The sequence below is a fragment of the Chroicocephalus ridibundus genome, chromosome 4 (assembly GCF_963924245.1).
Source record: "Chroicocephalus ridibundus chromosome 4, bChrRid1.1, whole genome shotgun sequence".
Taxonomy (NCBI): Eukaryota; Metazoa; Chordata; class Aves; order Charadriiformes; family Laridae; genus Chroicocephalus; species Chroicocephalus ridibundus.
Window position 1 is genome coordinate 53,432,901 of NC_086287.1, and position 19,680 is coordinate 53,452,580.

Below are 19,680 nucleotides of genomic sequence, written 5' to 3' on the forward strand. Positions count from 1 at the left end.
TGCCCTGTATTACTTCAAAAATAGTAACCATAGGGGATATTATTATATGCAGAATACTGACCAACAGAGAAACAAAAGGAGCTTTTTCTTCTAACTTGTCACAGAGTGTGCTAAAAATAATCTATTTGATTTATACAGAATAAATGAAGTTCAACAGTGTCACTTTAAGACATGATTTCACACCTTCCACTGCAAATCCAAAACTTTTTTAGTTTTGTTTGTATATCATATCTTCCATATACATTTGCTCTTTTTAATGCTATCTTGATAATAGAGTTACCTATAGCTAACTGACAGCCTAATTCCCATTTTAAGTCTCCTATCCAGTTCTGCAGAAATTGCTGAAAATCAGCTATTACAAATGTCATTTGCAAGTCCTTTCCCTGTTATCAGATGAGCCCTAACAGTCAATTTCTTCACAGCTTTGAACTTCCCTCTTAGCTCTAGATGAATTAACGTGACCCTAGCTATTCAGCCAATAGTACTGATTTAATAAAAGATATGCCTGAAGTGGATGATAACCTGGTTTGATCTGGTCTGTATAAATGAAACTCCACTGGACCTAGCCACATGAAAATCCAGTTTAGAAGTAATAATTGTTAAATTATACCTTAAGTTATATGAAGGAGAATTGAGTCCATGCTGTGCCCAGTTTCAAGCACAGACCCTTCTACACAATGTCACACATCTATATGGAAAATGACTTTTAAACACACTTTCATGTGAACATCGCAGACAAATACTACCCTCAGTATGCATCTAAGGGTTATTCCCATAATAAGCGTATGTTTTCATGTTCTAACCTTCCTGGCAGTGTCTTCGAATTAAATAGTAGGCAACGTTAATTTAGTGAATATCGATAAAACCTCTCTTGCCTTTGGACTGAAAGAGAAGCAAGAGGAGGAGAGAAAGAAAAAACATTTTCCATATTGGAAAACATAATTTCAAGGCCTATCTCTAGGCAAAGGCCTCACCTACTTTGCAATTTCATCTTTATTGCTGTTGCAAAATGGAAAAATTGTTACATGATCCAAAGCAACCAAAACATAGAGTTTTCTTTCCACACCCAAGTTATGTCACCTTTAACTTCCCACAAAGAAGAGAACCACACTGTCATCATGTTGAGAAATCAATGGACTCCTAGGACAGTTGGAGAGGGTATACAACCTGGTATCTAAACTACTTAGAGGCTGGTATATTGGTCTTGCTATTTTTTTAAACCACGCAAGCCAAAAGACGTGAGTCACAACACTTATGTGTCATAACAGTGATTCATAAATAGAAGTGCACACAATGTGTTTATATAAACCAGATAAAGGATCTTCCAGAGAAACAGGAAGACCTTTCGTGAAGGCTGGGCAAAGCATGTCCCTGTGTTAAGACACCAAATGAACAACCGGCTCTTGAGTGACTCGGAGACCAAACACAGGACACCTGGTAACGATACCACATCCCCATGCACTAGCAAGTGGGGACAAACACTTTCTGTTAATCACATCACGAGAGCCTGCAGCCCAGGCCGAGAGAGAAGAATTCGCCAGGCTCCTGCTATATTCCTGCCCTGCTCGTGCACGGCCTTGGCCAAGCTGTTCGTCTTCTTGTGCCCCAGTTCCACAGCGGTTAAAGGGCGGGCAAAGTTATTTCCTTATTTCAGAAAAGCAGACGCCGCGCTGAGATACCGCGGTGCTGGGGTCAACTCAGTACGTGCCCTCGGGAGAAGGAGGGTCGCGTTATCCCGGCGGTCGGGCTTGGCATGGCCTGTGACCCTCTGCAAAGACCTGGGACCCCCCCGGTGAAGCAGGCCCCGGCCTAAGGGACACCACAGGCCGGGGCCTGAGGGAAGCCGAGGGCCTGCCTCCTCCCATGGCATCACCCCGGCGCCTCAGCCCCCCCGCACGGGCACCCCCTTCCCTCAGGATCCGGCATCGCGCCGCTCCCACCCGCCCTCACCCCGCGCCCGTTTCGCTCCCCGCCCGAGCAGCAGCTCGCCGGAGTGAGGCCGCCCCTTCCCCTCAGAGAACCAGCACCGCCTCCCGGGCCCAGCGCGGCCCCCTCCGCCCGGGGAAACCCCGCAGGGCGCTGCCCGCACCCACCTCGAAGAGCTCGGCCGTGGTAGCCATGGCCGCAGGGAGAGCGGCGGGGCTGCTCAGCGGCCTGCCGCCGCCCCACCACTGCCGCCCATTGTGTCCCGGCCGCCCCCGGCAGCAGCAGCAACAGCTGCCGCGGCGCCGCCTCCGCCCGCCGGAAATGGGCCTGCGCCGGGCGGCCGCGGCCGGGGAGGGGCGGGAGCTGCGCAGGGCGGCGGCAACCCTTCAGCAGCGCCCTGGCCGCCGTCAGCGCCGAGCCGCCGCCGCCGTCGTCATGGCCCTGCGGGCGCTGTGGCTCCTCAAGCACGACCCCGCCGCCGTGCTCTTCTCCAGGTAACGGCAGAGGCCGTGAGGAGAGCGGGGAGGGGGAGGCCGTGCGGGCTGTGGGGCGTGCCGGGCCCGCGGGGGGCGTGGGGGGGGTCTGGGCCGGGCCCGCGGGGGGCCGGGAGCGTCGGGGCTGGGTGTCTGGCTCTGGTAAGGGGGAAGGAGGGAGAGGAAAGCTGGGAGGTCCCGATCGGAGGGCGCAGGGGGGGTTCCAGAGCGGCCGGGGCTGCCCTAAATATACCCGAAAATACCGAAATAATCTGGTGCCCTCATAAATCCCGTCCCTCTTCCAAACACCGCTGGCCGCTTTACGCCTCTGAACCCGATTCTGAAAATTTCTACATTCGGATAATATGCTTTTAGCGGCCGCCTGAGTGTGTGTTTTTACAACTTCTGCGTTTTGCACATGACTTTTTTGTCTCTGTTCCTCTTTCTGTCAGCTTCTGTCGAGATTTTACCTGTTTCTTCTTACATGGAAAAAGGACAAGGTAGTGATTGTGAAATACTCTCAGATGAACGAAATGGGCAAAATAAAAAGCATATATTTTGTTTGTATTTTGCTTATCTTCTCTTCATGTTGTTCTGTAACTGTATAAAAAGTACAGTATTTTTAGGCAGAAATTCCCATTTGATTTTAATTTTTGCGTAAGAAGGTATTTTTTTTTTAAGTTAGTGAACCAAAGGAGGACTTTTTATTCAGAACTCTTACAGAGTTTTAATTAAGATTTTGGTTACACCGGCTGCTTTTGTTGGTCTGGCAAAATTTGTTACCATTTCCATGGGCTCTCTGTGATTTCAGAGGACTCAATTCCAAAGAACAAGAGGAAAAATAACTGGGGGCTAGGGAAAGGAATAATACTGAGACCTGGGCAAAGAGACATGATTTACCGTCCTAGTCTGAATTCAGTAAAACTGAAAAGAGAACCTAGAAGGAGGCAAAAAAAAAAAAAAGAGCAAGTAGACTATCTTCCATCTTCAGGTGCAGACAGATCTCTACATTGGACATTCCTCTGATTGTTTTAGGATTAGTATTATGGTCCTTGTATTACCTCCAAGACTAGAGATGAGGCCTCCCCTCTACAAACACAGAGAAAGAGAAAGCCTTGTCCCAAAAAATCTGAGAGTGTAATCGCCACGGAGATTGGGGGGGGGGGGCTGGTGACAGGGATATGTGAAGTAACTTGTCACCCAGTAAGCGGCAGAGACAAGGGATAGCGCTCCTTTGAAAAGTGCAAACTATACTTGATACTTCAAGTGATTTGCAGACTTAGATCTTTCAAGTTCCCAGAGGAAATAATAGGGCTGTGGAAACCCCAGGTTTATCCTTCTAACTGACCTTAAATTCAACAAAGCTCACAGACAATATAAAGAATGCCGGATCACATGGAAACTGTTGGTTTCGGGACTTACGTACTCAGCTGGAGATACGTGAGCCCTGATCTTTAACCTCAGAGAAGACATCTGGGACATCAAAGCATTCCACTTTTTTTTGAGCTGATCATAACTTAATTCAGGCAACAAGTATGGTTCTCTCTCTTGGTCTTCTCACCAAAGCTCAATTCATCCCTGCAAACTTTCATCTTTTTAAGTTTTCATCACTTTCTAAAAGGCAATACTGAAAAACTGAGTTCTGAAGGACTAGCTAATTATCTAATGACTCAGATAAAGCTGGGAAGATTCCATGGGAGGAGAAGATTGCTGTGGTGTGGGGACAGCTTCAGCAAATAGAGCAGACAGATTGGGACATAAGTAAGACAAAACTAGACTGAAATATCTCCTCTTCCTTTGTTTTGTAAATGTCGACCAAAAATAAGAGATGCTCACCAAGGTTACATGTAGCCTCTTATCAACAACCTTGCTCTGGAAGTCCTTGTAAATTTTTGAGCTGCAAAACCACTGTTTCTTCAGAGTAGAACCACTCTTCAAAGTAGATGTGGGACTGCAGGGAGGCATTTCGGTGTCATCTGTATCCTGTTTACAGATCTCGTAGCTCTGGCTTCTTTCTGCCTATGCTTACTTTTTCCTTGCTGGGGGAACAAAAAAAAAAAAGCCCTGGATGCCTGATTAAGACTCAAACAAAAAAGCAGTCACTGAAAATAAGCCTGAGGAAGTGTAGCTGCCTCCAGCAAGAGACTGTGCTACTCAGTTAAGAAAAGATGGTGTAGGTGGGACTTACAGGCAACAGGATAAGAACCACGCAAGTGTTCAGGAGCAGAAGGGGAACGCTACATGTGGAGGGCATAGATAAAACAAAGTACTACATTGCTGGGATTACACATTCTAGGGCAATTTAAGAAACAGAATGTCAATGTGTCCTGAAAAAGATGGTATAACAAGGAGAATAAATGAAGGCATTTATATATCTGCATGGTTTTTTTTCTCCCACGTTTGTGTGTAAGCGTGGCTCTGAGTGCAAACAAACATGCAGCCTGGGAACACATCTGCTACAAGGTGATTCATAAAGTGATTTAACTAATTGCCTGGCGTGTAACCTGTGATATGCACTTTGAGGGTCCGTGGATAACTAAGGGAATCCACAAAAGACAATGTAGAAAAGCTAACCTGTCATCAAACTTAAAGTAAGAGAGGCTCAGGGGAATCTGTGATTCTGCAGTTCCAAAAAAGGATGAAAACCAATGCTTTAGTGGAAGTAATAATTTTTCTTCTCTCGGCTATTTATTAAAAGAGACTCTTCAGTTCCTCTTCATAGACTTAGGTTAGCTTGAGAAGAAATTCATCCTGCTTTCCTGTGAAAAGTAATACTGCTTCAAGAGAAAAAATCCCAGATGTGGAATTAAACAGCTGATTTTTCTCAAATACTATCTGTAGGAAATTTGAAATTAAATACATATGTTGATGGTAATGTAGCAGTTTCAAAATATGCTCTGTAACGTGATTACATCTTAAATACTCAGTAAAAAAATGAAATTATGAAGCAGTCATAACAGCTTTGAGTCACATATGTTGCACTTGCAACTGGGTATCCATTTTGCTCCCCCCCAAAAGCAATGAAGTTTTTGCTGGAAAAACTGGACTTAACGTACTGTGAAGTCTTTTTGTATTTATAATATTGTAAAGATTTTTAGTTATTCTTGTTAATCAGTTAAAGCAACTGCTGCATATCAATTGTGTGATCTCAGAACAGCAATGCATGTAACTTACATTATACTGTCTCATAGTATTTAGCAGAGTAGCAAAGCTGTACGTGTAGCATACTGTATCTGGGCAAAAAGCTGTTGTAGTTGAATTTGATTACGTGGGACATCTGTTTTCTTAAATGTCTGAAAACTTGTCTTCAGTGTGATTTTGCCTCGTCGAAGTATTTTGCTGCTGAAGTTTCACTGCAGTGGTGTGAGTCATGCTTGGGTCCATTAGTGTCGTTTAGACACCCTCTACCTTTGTGCAACAGGAAGGGTAGACAGGCAGATTCACATTTTATTAAAAAAAAGGAGTAAATATATTTGCTCAAAGTTTCTAGTAAAATCCAGCTGCTAGAATGAATCCTGATTATTCATGAAATAGTTTAATTGACAGGGATTTAGATTCTGATCCCATCACTGTTTCTATCAGGACCACGGGGCCTTTGGGAATTACTTGAATACCTAAGAGAAACCAATCCTTGATTGTATCAATATTCCAAAGATTTTTATAATACTTATGCATTCTCTGACAGCAAGAAAAGGGATTGCGTGGTTCTGCTTCTAAGAACTCTGTTGGTATGATATTTCGGGTGGGAAAAGACGAGTAGCACTAACGTGCTTTTATGTCCATGTCACAGACGTTACCCCACCGTTGAAATACGCGCCGAGACGTTCAATGCGTCAACACATGTGCCTGTACCATCTGACAGCGCTTTTCTTAAAGCCTTACTTTTTGAACTGAGGTTTGTAGATGACCATATTTTTGTGGAGCATCGAGACACTTGTACTCGAATCAATCATTCATCGGTATATTCAGTTCGCACCGAAGGAGGGGATCTCTGGCCTGTGCTTGCTTTTCAGAAGAGTGGACTGATATATGCATGTCTTCCACTGGTTGAGGAGACCTTGGAGCCACGGCCACCCCTCCTTACTGTTAGCGGGCTCTCTCAAGGACTCGCTCTTTTGTTAGGCATTGTGGACTACATCTCTCCAAGTCGGAAAAATGAAGCGGAGATGACTGCGAAAATCGGCCAGCTTCGAAATCTGCTTATACAGGCCTGTCCGCTTGGCACCCCCTTAAACACAAATATACGCAGCTTGAACAGCTCATTTGATGACATTCAGGAAATGCCTACAGATGAGAATCAGCCGGCTTGGAGATCCAACACATACAAAGGCAAACCTCAGGTTAATGTCTGTATCACTGAAAAAGTCAAGTGTATGCAGTATGACAAAAGAGATGTTGTGGACATGTGGCAAGTTTATGGAGCCGTAAATTGCAAGGTGAGAGCATTTTACATGCAAATCCAGCCAAAGTATTTTTCATGCAAGTGCACTGGGAAAGTTAAATATGCCGTTTTACTCTGCTATGTGATCAGTGAATTTCTAATACTGTAATATTTCAAAGTGTAAAGAACTATTACAATATTCAACTGATGCATTAGCACTGGTTTTTATTTGGATCTTTACTGGTTTTTTTCTGCATGCTTCATGCATTTTTTCACTAACTATTTATGGGACTTAAATTTCCAGCAGTAGCTACATTGCATGTATTTTACCAAATTTTTCTTATTTTAAATGAGATAGGGAGAAATCATTTCATGCAGTCTTTGCATATAGAGACTAAGAAATGGTAGTGCTAAGGCCAAATTTATTTCCAGCTATCTAATAAGCAACGTGTTAAATAACGATTAGAAACAGAATTTCTGAATGAGTCTTCTACAAGTGTCTTTACGTGAGCATTTTTAATTAATTTTCCTACCAAATGAGAGTTCAGTCTTCTATGCTAATTTATTCTGTTACAACAACATTTTGAATCCAGAAATGCTGTTTGTTTGACTGACATAAGAACCATTGATACGTGGTGAAAGAAACTGGTTGTGTAATTATTTCGAATGTTTTTGTGTGTGACAATGGTTTTTGTTGTTAAATACTAAAAACTGGGGAATATTGACTAAATAGACCAATAATGATTATGGAATACGTTAAAATTTTTGTTTTCTATAATTGATATATTTAACATTCTTTGTTCTGAATTATGAAGCAAACTATATTATCACAGTACTTTGTATTTCTAACTGCCAGTGTTTTAAGAGGAGATAGACCTTCTAATAATAAAGTGGATCATGGTAATTTAATTATTTGCAAGAGGTGGGATACTCATCTCTGAAGGAAGCCAACCTAAGTACTGCGCTTCAAAAGACTGGGTTATTTCCCACCAGCCATGCTGGTAGGGATTATGTGGGTGAACAGCTTCCCACTCTCAGAGGGACAAGTTTCTAGGTCATCTTGCAGAGTGGATGGCCTTGCATAAGAAGAAAGCCCTGGTGTAATCGTGCACTGCTGAGCTGGCACACAGAGGGACGGGACAATGGATGCGCTGCACATGGTTGCCATGAGAAAGCTGACATGGGACCACAGTGGCCATTAATAGCATGCTCAAATCCATTAAGCGGATGTTGTAAAAGTAACTGAATTAATTAGGCTGTCACCAAGTGTGTTTATGTAACATTCGTAATGATGTAGCTATACAGTAGGTCCTTGGCTTGCTCATCTGCTGTTTTCTTGCTAAAGAATACGTGTCAATTAAGAGACGTGTAGCTAAGACTGCATCTCTAGCCCTGCTGTGGGAAAGGCTACAGAAATGGGAAAGGGACTTTGTTGTGAAAGTATTTGTCAGTACTAATGTTCGAAGCCAGCTGAAGATTTTTAGTGTGATTAATGCTTGCATTTGATTTTTGAACGTCTAATTCTGAATTGAGAGAGAGATTTTAGAATAACGTCTTGACTTCTTTTTTTCAAGTGTGACATAGAGGGATCTGCACCAAACGTAACCCTTAGTCTGAATCTCCCGACTAACGGTCCTCCGCTCCAAGATATCGTGGTCCATCATTGCGTGACTTCTGTTGACCCTGCCATGCTGATGTCCAGTAGTGCTGAGCCACTGGATGATTCTGTGTACAGCGGACCTTACAAATTTCCTTTCATTCCTCCTTCAGATTCATTCAACTTGTGTTACTACACTTCCCAGGTAATAACATCCCTGACCCTCGTTATTTTCTTCAAACGGGAATAAAAATAGCTGTGCCGTTGAATGTGTCTGAACGAGTTTCAGTCTGATTCAGGCGGGTAAAATGCTTTTTATATAATAAACTGCCTGGAAGGCACTTCAGGACTTGAGTCATCAGAGTCGCATTCAGGAGGTACCGGTACCTTTGACTGCTTGGCGTGGCTGCTCTTACTTTAAATGAACCACTTAGATGCCTGAATTGGACAAAATGAATCCAGGCTGAGATGTCAAGTGCATGTACCACAAATCTATGTAACACAGGCAGCCTGAAGAGCTTGGCATATACTGTTCAAAACCAGTCAGCAATTAATGTGTTTTTTATTTTTTCAAGTACTTTAGCATTTAAAACAGTATATAACTGGTTTTACGATGATGGTGTTAATTTATCTTGAGAATGAATATAGTTTTTTCCAGGTTCCTGTTCCACCAATTTTGGGATGTTACCAACTCATTGAAGAGGGATCACAGTTAAAAATAACAGTTAATTTAAAGCTTCATGAAAGCATAAAGAATTCTTTTGAGTACTGTGAAGCTCGTATACCTTTTTTCAACAGGTAAGAATAAAGAAATCCTAAAGAAATTTCTTCCATTTGTCTGTGATGTTCCTGAAATTAACCTGTCAGGAGTCAATATAACAGATTGTGCTCCATCAAAGTAGCACCAGCAGACACCAACCTTGCAAATGTCGGGAAGTCCCCTTGGAATTCTTGTAATTTCCAGAATAGAGAATTGTACCAGAATACTTGGTAGTATTCTGAATACTTCTCTTGCGTATCCTGTTTCACTCTGGTATTTTTTTCATGTGAGACCCTGCCACAATCCTCCAGGTGGATTAAGTCTCGAGATCACTTCAAGCCCAGGGTTACCTGTTCCTTAAGACTGCTAATCCTAGCTACAGATCAGCTTATCAAAAATATAGTTATTTAAAATTAAAACGATAGTTTTCGTTTAAGCCTCTCTGACAACTGCCATGTCTATGCTGTCACATAATTATCATGAAAATTTAAAGATGAAATGATACAAAGTTGCTGATGATAGTGTTAGTAAAACACTATCAGTGAACTGAAGACAGTAAAATATCAACAGCTCTTTTATGATTACTGGGTTGAGACCATGGTGATTGCCTCCTGCTCTGTAATTTCTTTTCATAAATTAGAGTTATGCTCAGCGAGGTATGATTTGTCTGTATGCACATAAATAATGTCTTTCAGCATTTTGTTGCTTTCTTTAGCAAAATGGGTGGTAACAAATACTGAATGATACTAATTCCAATAGTTTTACTTCTCTGTCATACCGTAGGGGCCCAATCGCTCAATTAGAGTACAAAGTTAGTTATGGCCAACTGGATTTGTCACGAGAGAAGAGCCTACTAGTTTGGATAATTGGTAAGCAGAACACCCCTGTGCTTCTTGCTCGTCCAGGCAGTTTTGTATAGCGTAGGCACAGCTGTATAATTTCTTACAGATGCTGTTTCTGGCTTTAGGACAGAAGTTCCCTAAATCTTTGGAAGTTTACCTGACTGGAACCGTGTCTTTTGGCACTGCAGGCAAAGAGCACCCGACTGATTATGTTTGCACTGGGAACACTGCGTATGTAAAAGTAAGTCAGTCACAGGCTCTGTGAAAAGAGGCCTTAGTAGTCATTTTTTTATTATCTCAAATTAACTATGAAATACGTGATTTTAAATCAGACATAATTGTTAGCCTCTTTGTTCTCAGCATGGAGTTGTCTGTTTTCTTGCTTACAGGATTTGACATCCTGTCATTTTAGAGTACGCTTGCACACCAAGAGCACGTAACACAGATTGCCAGTATTTGTGCAGCAGACATGACAATACGCATCTGATCATGTTTTCCTGTTCTTTCTATAGCTGTATTTTAGGATCCCAGACTTCACACTTACTGGATGTTATGTAGACCAGCATTCTATTCAGATCTTTGCACCAGGAAAACCCAAAATTACTGCATGTGAGTTGCTAAAAATGTCATTTATTTAACTGAAACTGAGTATTGAAGTTATGAACTGGGTATCAATGACTAAAATTATATAGCTAAAGACAAAGGCTTTTCCTGGTTTGCTTGGGATGTCCCAGAAATTTTGTTTCTCTGCACAAGAAAATATTTTTTTCTTGTGATGCTTAATGCCTCCCTGTAGTAGGGAGCAGATGAAAGCTCTTATTACTCAGTTACACAGTAACTCTCTCTTGGGCTCTCTCCCCTTCACCCTGTGAGGTTTTGCTATGCGTAATGGCAGAACTTTTACTGGTGGGGCAGACAATGCCTCCCCGTAGTCTGGCCTCTTGTTTAGGACACTTTTGTCAGAGATGTCGTATGTGGTTTGGAATTACCTAGGTACAGAACTCAACTGCTGCACGCAAAGTGAGAGTGTTGCTGTCAGTGTCATCACACCAACGTCCCTCGGTGGATGTGGTACTACATTGAATCTGGCAGAACCCAAATCTGCTTATTCTTGAGTTAACACATGACTACTTCCAAGTCTGCACCAAAAATACACTAATTGGGAAGACAGTAGGCACTCATTAAATCTGAGCAGTACTGTCTAAATGGAGGCATTTTGATCTGTTGCTGTTTATCTGTTGCGCCTTCTGTCAGTCGTGTTATCAGAAGTCGATAAATACCTTTTGAAAACTCTGATCTATGCTGTTAATTTTGTGACACGTCACATTCAGTCCTAAAGTGTAATATAAAAAACCCAGCACTTTTGTACAGTATGTTTTATATTGAGTATGCAATTTATATTCATTGAACAAAATCCAAGCCATCCACCTGCTTTTGACTTAACCTCTGTTTGAATTTTAAGCTCATGACTGATACATTAGTAAAGGTAATTGAAGCTGAGACTTTAAATGTCTCATTATCAGAAACGATTTTCAAATAATAATAAGAGTCTTACAGTTTAAAGAGGCCATTATAGCTTTTCTGTAAACTAGTAAGGATGGATTAGTAGTCTCTTAACTTGGATGAAGGAATGTGTGATTGTAAGGCACCCTGTAATGCTTATTTTTCTTCCCTGTTTGTTTCGTGGTTTTTTTTTTTTAGCCGGGGAACTGATTTCTTCTGATTACTACATCTGGAATTCCAAAGCACCAGCACCTATGCTGTACAAAACGTTATTAGACTAATTTGCTTATGAATGATTTTTGTATTTGAACAAAACAGACAGCTAATGAGAGTAATGTGAATATAATGTGGAATACAGTGAAAATAAATACTTTCTAGCACTTCTACTTCGTATGTTCGCGTAAAAATTTCTGTTGAAGAAAAACAAAAGAAGTCACTTCTCTTAAAAACCTAAGTTGGTTTTAAATTGTTTAGTCCTGGATAAGAGCTTAGAGAAGTCAATTTGAAATGTACTTGCTGTGGCTGTTTTTACTTTCCCTTCTAACATTAACTGGTACAAAATTAGTGCCTAGTGATACAGGTAGAGACGGGTACAATTGGGCATGTCTTCCGGGAGAATTCCCAGTTACTTCACTGGTTCTGTAAACTAAAGAGCTCACGGGATGCAAAAGCTTTCAGGGTCTTCTTCCTGTCATGAAGTCACCGGAATCTGATTAGACCCCAGATTAACAGGACAGTTAAAAGCAAGAGTTCTGTTCTTTTCACGAGATGTGTACAGAATACATACGAGTCAGTAATTCACAAGAATTTCAAGAGAGGGAGTATGGCGTGAGCGGCGCTTCTAAAAGTGGAGATGATACAGGGGTCCGTATTGCCCCGTCAGCAGAAGTGGCGAGTTCCCTTCCATATGTGCCTGTGAACTGCGTTGCGCTGAAAACTAGCATTAGTGAGGACCCAGTGCTGTGAAGCTGCTTTTCCAAATCACAAGACTAGCCCTGAGCAGGCAAAACCAGCTAAGTTTGCTGGAGGTTCCAAAACCCATCACTGATCTCTGGAAAAAATAGACAGAAAAGAAAAGGACTGAGTTAACAGAGGCAGACCTCTAATTTTGAGAAAAAAAAATGGTATCTGCAGGAACACAGGAAATGGACTTTAAGAGAGTTATCAGGAAATGAGCAAATTCTGAAAGGCTGGTGAAAAACTGAGAGAACCTGGAGAGCAGCACAAAAGAAGAGAAGAATGCCGTCTAATAACCGAGCGTGCCGGCTGCTCCTGCCGTACCTCTTGTTTAACTGTACGCTGTGTGATAAATAAGATTAGTGATTATGTAAGGAGAAAAGTTTTATGCTATAATTTAAAAAATGCTTAGATTGAGATAGTAATCTAATTGGTTGGTTAAATGTTCTAAAGGGTGGATTAATTCATGTGAAACATGCCGTTCAGCTGAAACTGCCATGCAAACTTTGAAAACAGAGGCATGCTACGATCCATTACAGACAGGTGATGTGTCCTTTGTGATTAGCAGGCAAAAGGTGAATTAATGATCTTGTCCAGAATCCAGCCCCTACCTGTTACAGTCGTCTATGTGCCTGTACGCCATAGTGTGAGCAGGGAGCGGGGGGGGGGTCTCTCTGTTGGAAGGGTTGAGATCATGTTCTCACCACGGGATTTTGGTATGCAGTGTTTGCTTTCTACCTACCCACGATAAAGATGGGAGCCATCTTTATTATCTGCACAGCAGCACCCTGGAGGAATGGCTTTTCTTCTTCGCAGCATTTCCCCCAAAAATGCTATGAAAGAGTGGGACTGTCAAAATTCACAGCATGTTAGAAGAGAATCCCCTTGCACTTAATAGCTGGGGGGGGGCTTCCCAAATCATGTTCTTATTTGTTTTCCTCTTGTACGTGTGTCTGTCACTCTCTCGAGGTTAGGAGAGCTGCAGTTCTGAGGAATGGGAGGGAGCTGCTGCTTTAGATGACTTTGCGCACACCTCTCAATGCAGGTCTGGATGGAGGGCGGGGGTGGGTGATGTTTCTCTTCTAACCCTGAGCAGTTCTCTACAACTTCATGCAAGCCATCACCTGTTTTGATTTATTTTCGGTTTTGCTCCATAAACCTCTGGATTATGAGTCCAGCACGCTCTCGCTGCAGTGCTGTGCCCTGCTCAGGGAGAGCGCTGTAGTAACGCCGGTGGAGAAAGGGTCAGATGAAGCCATTCTCCTGGCCTGATGGCTACACTTGCCTTTTGGGAAGGGCCTGTTCTCATCGGTGCTTCATAAATCTTAGTAAGCTAGTAAACCAGTAAAGTTAGCTTAGTAGTAAGCCTATTAAGCTTAGTAACATGACTGAGGTACCTTCAGCATGACCTGCAGAGCTGAAGGCATGGAGAAGCAAGTGATGTGTGTAGAAGTTCCAGGTGCCTCCAGGGCTGGGCAGCAATTAGGGACATGGGAGATGACACCAGAAGCCAGAGTTCAAGGAGTTAGAATGACTAAACCTTTTTATGTATCTCTGTGTGTCCGTCCCCTGGCAGTTCCCCAGACAATTTCCCTGATTCTCTGCATGCTCTGACCATTTTTCCTGTTTTAAGAGGGAGAAAACAACACTCAAAAAGTATATCAGGAAGATATGATTGAGAGCTCACGTGAGCTTGAGGACTCCCTGACAGAGGTGGTAGCTAACAGTGGTTCTGGTAGCTCTAGTGATTAAGCCCCATGTCAGTGGTATTCCTTTAACTCTTGAAAAAAAATCGACAAGTGTTTAATACAACAATTTCTTTAAAAATACTCTGTGTTAAAGGGAAAAAGTTCTCTTTTGCTATAGAGTGCTGTTTCTTCTCCAAGAGTGCTTGCTGCTTGAAGTGCTTATATTTATAATTTTGTCACAAATATCGACTATATGAGATCTATGCAGATAACTTTACACGAAGTCTTTCAAAGGAGGTGGCCAAAGAGTTCTCCAGGCTTAGTATTGGATTTCAGGGGGACAGAAGAAAACTAACATGCAAACCCTTGAAAAGAATAACCAAGAGGACTTGAATACTGGCTTGTCAACCCAACACTTTTCCCAAACAAAATAATGGGTATAAACAAGAAGTTAACGCAGAACTCACTTCATTAATAAAATGAACTAGCTTCACGTCATTAAAATTTTGGGGTAGTGTAACTAGCGCCAATTAACATGAATTTAAAGCAAATATATACTGTCAAACAAACTTTTTAAATGACACTGCACATTTAGTGGGCAAAGAGAATTGATGTAACGGACCTCTAAGAAATGAAAATAATCCAAAGTCCATGTGTAACCCGTTAAACAGTGAAAACTGGCTGACATTCCCAAATGCAGTGGCATTGGGGAACCATCATCAAACGTGTTTTGGATCCCAGCTGTGTTATTTAACACTTTGAGGAAGGTGTGGAAGGAAACGGGGAATTTGCACTGATGAAGTTGGCAGAAAGTGCAATGGCTGAGAAGCAGTAATTACTGAAGGTGCTGAAGCCCTCATTCAAACCTGGGTGGTTGGAATGTCTCGGGGGGAAAAAAAACAAGCCTAAAAAAAATAAAAGTAGATGTTCCAGCACGAGCAGGGGCAAAGGTGTGGATCTGAGACAGATGCCATCAATACAGGGTGAGAGGAAAAGGGGGCCAAGGAGTGTCCAAAAGACCTAGTAAGTGGCTTAGGTATGCCTTGCTGTGGCCAGAAGGACCAGTGTAACCACTGAAAGCACAAGGAATGAAAATGCAGGAGTACCCAGCACTGGTGCCATTCTCACCAACCCACAGGGCCCCCATTTCTAGGAAAAACATCCAGACCCTGGAGCTCCTGAGCTTCTCACCAAAATCTGCCTCGTTCTTCACCCCCACGCCCATGCTGCCCCCGGCGTAGCCTGCCTCTCCCTCAAAGTGTTGTGTCCAAAGGGTTGTACCGAGGTGCCACAGTAAGGAGAGGGATCCCTTCAGGTGTCTGATGTGCATTCCTCCCACTCCAAAGCCTGAATTGTACCAGAGACAGTACCAGACGGTACCAGCAATTGTGCAGAGACGGGACCAGAAGCCCACCTCCCCTTCACTGGTAACCACTGCTGGAGAAGAGCTTCCCAGTCCTCTGGGGAACACCCTCCCACCACAGTCACCTCAAACATATCTCCTGAGCTTGCCAGTTGTATTGGGAGACAAAGTCAAACGCATCACCAGTGGCCATGTGTGAGACAGCAAATGTCCCCCCCTCCAAATTCACTGGGCCTGTTCCTCTCACCACCTCCCGCGGTTAGATGTTGTCAAATCTGTGCCAGCTGTTACTTACCACTACTCAGTAATTCGGTGCTTTTCTAGTTTTTTAGGAGCCCTTTCCTCCCACCAGGGTCCCAAGTTATTTGGTGACAGCACCAAGATGGTATATGCCAGTTCCTCAAATACTTTGGGGTAAATCCTGTTACTTCAGATCACCTGTAAGGAGCTACTTTTTCTACATAATTTAGCCCTCCCCTCCTCTGCATTTTTATCCTGCTTTTACCTGTGTTAACTAGTTAACTTTGGCCATTTGTTAACAAGTAAACATCGAATGAGCAAGGCATTAAACATTTAATGGCAGTTGTCCTCTGTTTAGTCACGCTATCCTAGAAATTTGCCGCTTTGTCCTATTTGTACAAGCGCTGCTGAGTTTTTTGTACAAGCCATAACAGAGTTTGTGAGTAAGCTCATGTTTGTCCTTCTCTACTTTTACTGTCTCCTTCACTACCACCTTGTTCTCTCGTCCTTTAGAGAATGGCAACACTTCAGAAAATACCCACTCCCCTGAGCAGCTGTGTCTCTCTGAGTTACCGCCCATAGGTTCCCACTTAGCAGCTTTCTGAACATAATGAAATCTGGTCCTATTCCCCTTCTTTCCCATGGCTGGAGTTCTCCAAGCTTTATTTTACTGTCACCATCTCCCACATCGCCTTCTGCTGTCCCATCATCCGTTGTCTCCTCATTCCTCAGACTGGAATCTGAGACTGGACTGGACCACATTGTATCTGCAGCAAGAATGTACCAAATAGTCGGCATGGACAAAATATAAGGTATTGCCAACAGCACCTTTTAGGATGGAGGAACCAAGCCCACCTGAAGCCCTGTCCATCCTGAGAGCACCATGGCAGAAAATCCCTGCAGCCCTCAATCCCGAAGGAGCCGTTAGATGAGAGTTTTGTGGATCCCAGTTTGGGAAGTGCAAGCTTCCTTAGAAGAGCTGCTCTAGCACCATGTGGCTGTCAGTGGGAAGCCCACAGGGTGGGCTTGGCGTTGTTCCTAAACTCCCTTCCCTTCCTGCCGCCCCAAGTTATTCAAGTGCAGGGAACAGACTTTTAACTCTCAGTCTGACTGCTGTTGATATCAATGCTAAAAATTCCTCAGGCACAAGTAGGAGCCTGTACAGGCCCAGTGTAGACCACTTGGATAGGTGCATCTCCTCAATTATCTAAAATTTTCCTTCATTGTTTCCACAAATCTCATTTTGCCATTCAATGCACCAATCTGCCAGTTTTTGAAGGAATAAGATGATGATTCAGGCAGGGTAGCAGGATCTGAGAGAAAATAGGCTCTGTTCTCCTAAGAATTCTCTCCCTTGTGAGCTGACTGGCAATAAAGCCACTGGCTCTCTCCACCCACACCCAGCTTCAAAGGACCAGAGGTTCATTGCTTACTGCAGCCCTCCCAGGAGACAGGACAACCAGCAGCCTGTTCCCAAGAGCCTTTCAGAAGAAACCAGCATTCTTGTAACTTGCGTGCTGGTCCATAAGGCCAGGCTGGATGGGGTTTTGAGTAAATTGGTCTAGTGGGAGGTGTCCCTGCCCATGGCTGGGGGTTGGAACTAGATGATCTTTAAGGTCCCTTCCAACCCAAACCATTCTATGATTCTATGATTCTATGATTCTATGATTCTATGATTCTATGATTCTATGATAAGGAGCTGCTGCTTGTGTGGGATGTTTGGAAGGACAGCAGTCCCACCAGTCCATCCCAAGTCAATGGGGCCAGAGAGGATCTGGAAAACAGAGGAGCCGTGCTCCTCCCAGGAGAAGGGTTGGCCCACTGTGCCCTGAACCTCACCTCACTGCCCACAAAGGGCCTATGGGGCTCTCCCAAAAGGCTTCCCATCCAAGATGCACCCATTCACACAGATGCCTCATCCTCAACAAATCAAGCCAAATGGGGAGGTCTCAACCCTCAAGGTGTTTTTTTCAGGGACTCGCAACCCACAATGCAACTAAAAATCAGATATTTTAAGGCAAAGGCCTGCCCCCTTTCCCCCTTCTTGCTGTCAGAGCTCTAGCTAATTTTTTGAAAGCTGATGCCATCTGTAGCAACTCGTAACAGCAAAGAGCTAAACCCAACCCATTTTCTTCCCAATGAGATCAGCTGGTCGCTTTTGATTTTCTCTAGAAACCTATCTCTTCGGGATCTTTTTTTTTTTTTCTTTTCTTTTTTTTTTTTGAAGTCAAAGTCTGTTTCCCGTTTGGTAGGTGACCTGTTTAATGTTTTCCCTGTGTCTGGGAACTCCTTAGTGTAATTAGCGACCTTTGAACTCCACAACTAATCCTGAGCTATTTTGTATTCCTTACTCATCTTTAAGGCTGGACCTTTCTTTTCTTTTGAGTCCGCTGCCACAATTAAAGAAGAAACAGCTGCATTTCAAAGGGATTCCAATTCCAGAAGCTTAATCGTGATTGACATGTTCTTATTCTAAGCTATAAGAAACTCTAAGAGTCCTTTCTTGGGTTAAAACTTCAATCATTTTCTAAAAAATTATCTCAATATGGATTTTATTCATTTTCTTTGATAACCATTCTTTGCGATTTTTTTAACTTGAAAGATGCTTTGAGTTTGCGATGAATATGAACGGCGCCTACCGAAAGAATGAATGGTGTCAGGCGCAGGCTAGATGCAGGAGTGGCTAAATTCCATTTATTGTCAAAATCTGATTATGAAACCTGACGTCCGCCATGTAGCTTGACATCTTTCCAGATGCCCAAAAGGTAGCAGAGGTGGAAGCGCTTGCAAATGAACCCCAGGAAGGCTGGGGAGGGAGACGGCATAAAGCATTCTCCAGAAATCTACATTTTTTTAAATGTTTTTCCCAATTTTTATAGCACAGATTAAAAAGCCATTGCCTTCCGGCCCTGGAAGAGCCCATCTTTTCTCTTCGAGAAATGAATTCTCCATGAAAAGTCACAGCAAAAAGCGACTGCCATAAAACAGGGATAATTCGTACAGTTTAAAATCATTGCCACAACCGCACAACAAACCCTGAACAAGGCTGCGGTGCTTCAGTCTCTTCCGAGGGCTCATCCTAGAAAATGATGGCAGGCTGTTGGGTCCCGTTATTTAATTATCTCCGTCTCACTTACAGTCGAATTCAGCGTGACCTCCGAAAGACGGGCTTAAAAAGGAAAAAAAAAAAAGCCTGAAAATCTGTTTGTGTGCGTGTGTTTGCTCAGATCCCCCGCGCGGTGGGCACATCGATCCGCGGGCATCGCTTGCAGCCACTAGTATAAACCTGTCCAAAACGAGCCCAAAAAAGCCCCGGGTAAGGCAGCAGGCGAGACCCGGTGTTCCTAAGACAAAGGTCAAATAAAAAAAGGATGTTAATAAACAGTCCTCCGGTTTAAAGGGACCTTTTTTTTTTAAGGATTACATCTTAAATTCCAACAAATCAGATTTAGGAGTTACTGAAAGTGAAATTGATCCATCCCTCAGCCAAACTTTGCAATACTTTCCTGTTCTGACATCATTTAGATAGTTAGCTGTATTATCAGATTAAAAACCATTGTACAGGGCTGCTGAAAGGAAAAGGAGCCAAAAAGCTAAACACTGCCTGAATTCTGAACCTTTTAACCTGGCTGAAGTACGTTGGTCCCTGTTATGCAAATACTTTCAATCCTCTGCTAAGTTCAGTGGAAATAATTTTCTTGAATGACAGGTTTATTCAGCAAGGATTCAGTTGGTGATTAATCCCCCTTTGATCTAAGGTATTTCACTTAACTACCAGTTACCTCGTCCTGACAAAGTGCAACCGAGATTAGGGAGATCACTAGAACACGACCAGGGTGTGCGTTTATTCTCCCCAACCGTTCAAAGCGAAGGGCCAAGAATGCAATCTATTTTCAGTATTTGAAGATGGAAAGTCCTGTCTCCTAAGTTAGAAAGTCAATTGAATACCA

At 43.0% G+C, this 19,680-nt stretch overlaps 2 protein-coding genes across 4 annotated transcripts in view; one reads left to right on the forward strand and one right to left on the reverse strand.

Annotated features, from left to right (window-relative positions):
* EXOC5 (exocyst complex component 5) overlaps positions 1–2,227 on the reverse strand; it is a 28,707-nt gene extending 26,480 nt beyond the window's left edge. For both annotated transcript variants that reach the window (XM_063332460.1, XM_063332461.1), the window contains exon 1: positions 2,094–2,227. In XM_063332460.1, the coding sequence (XP_063188530.1) occupies positions 2,094–2,120 (27 nt within the window). In that variant the 5' untranslated portion in view covers positions 2,121–2,227. The remainder of the gene's footprint in view (positions 1–2,093) is intronic.
* AP5M1 (adaptor related protein complex 5 subunit mu 1) lies at positions 2,119–13,031 on the forward strand. Of its 2 annotated transcripts, XM_063332463.1 has the most exons (9): positions 2,119–2,420; positions 2,852–2,899; positions 6,190–6,835; positions 8,355–8,582; positions 9,036–9,175; positions 9,921–10,006; positions 10,105–10,220; positions 10,492–10,588; positions 11,681–13,031. In XM_063332463.1, the coding sequence occupies exons 1-9, from the start codon at positions 2,119–2,121 to the stop codon at positions 11,761–11,763; spliced, it is 1,746 nt and encodes a 581-aa protein (XP_063188533.1). In that variant the 3' UTR covers positions 11,764–13,031. The 2 variants fall into 2 exon arrangements, with proteins under 2 accessions (XP_063188533.1, XP_063188534.1); XM_063332464.1 differs by lacking the exon at positions 2,852–2,899 and having other exon boundaries at positions 11,681–13,028.
* Positions 13,032–19,680: the final 6,649 nt, after the last annotated feature.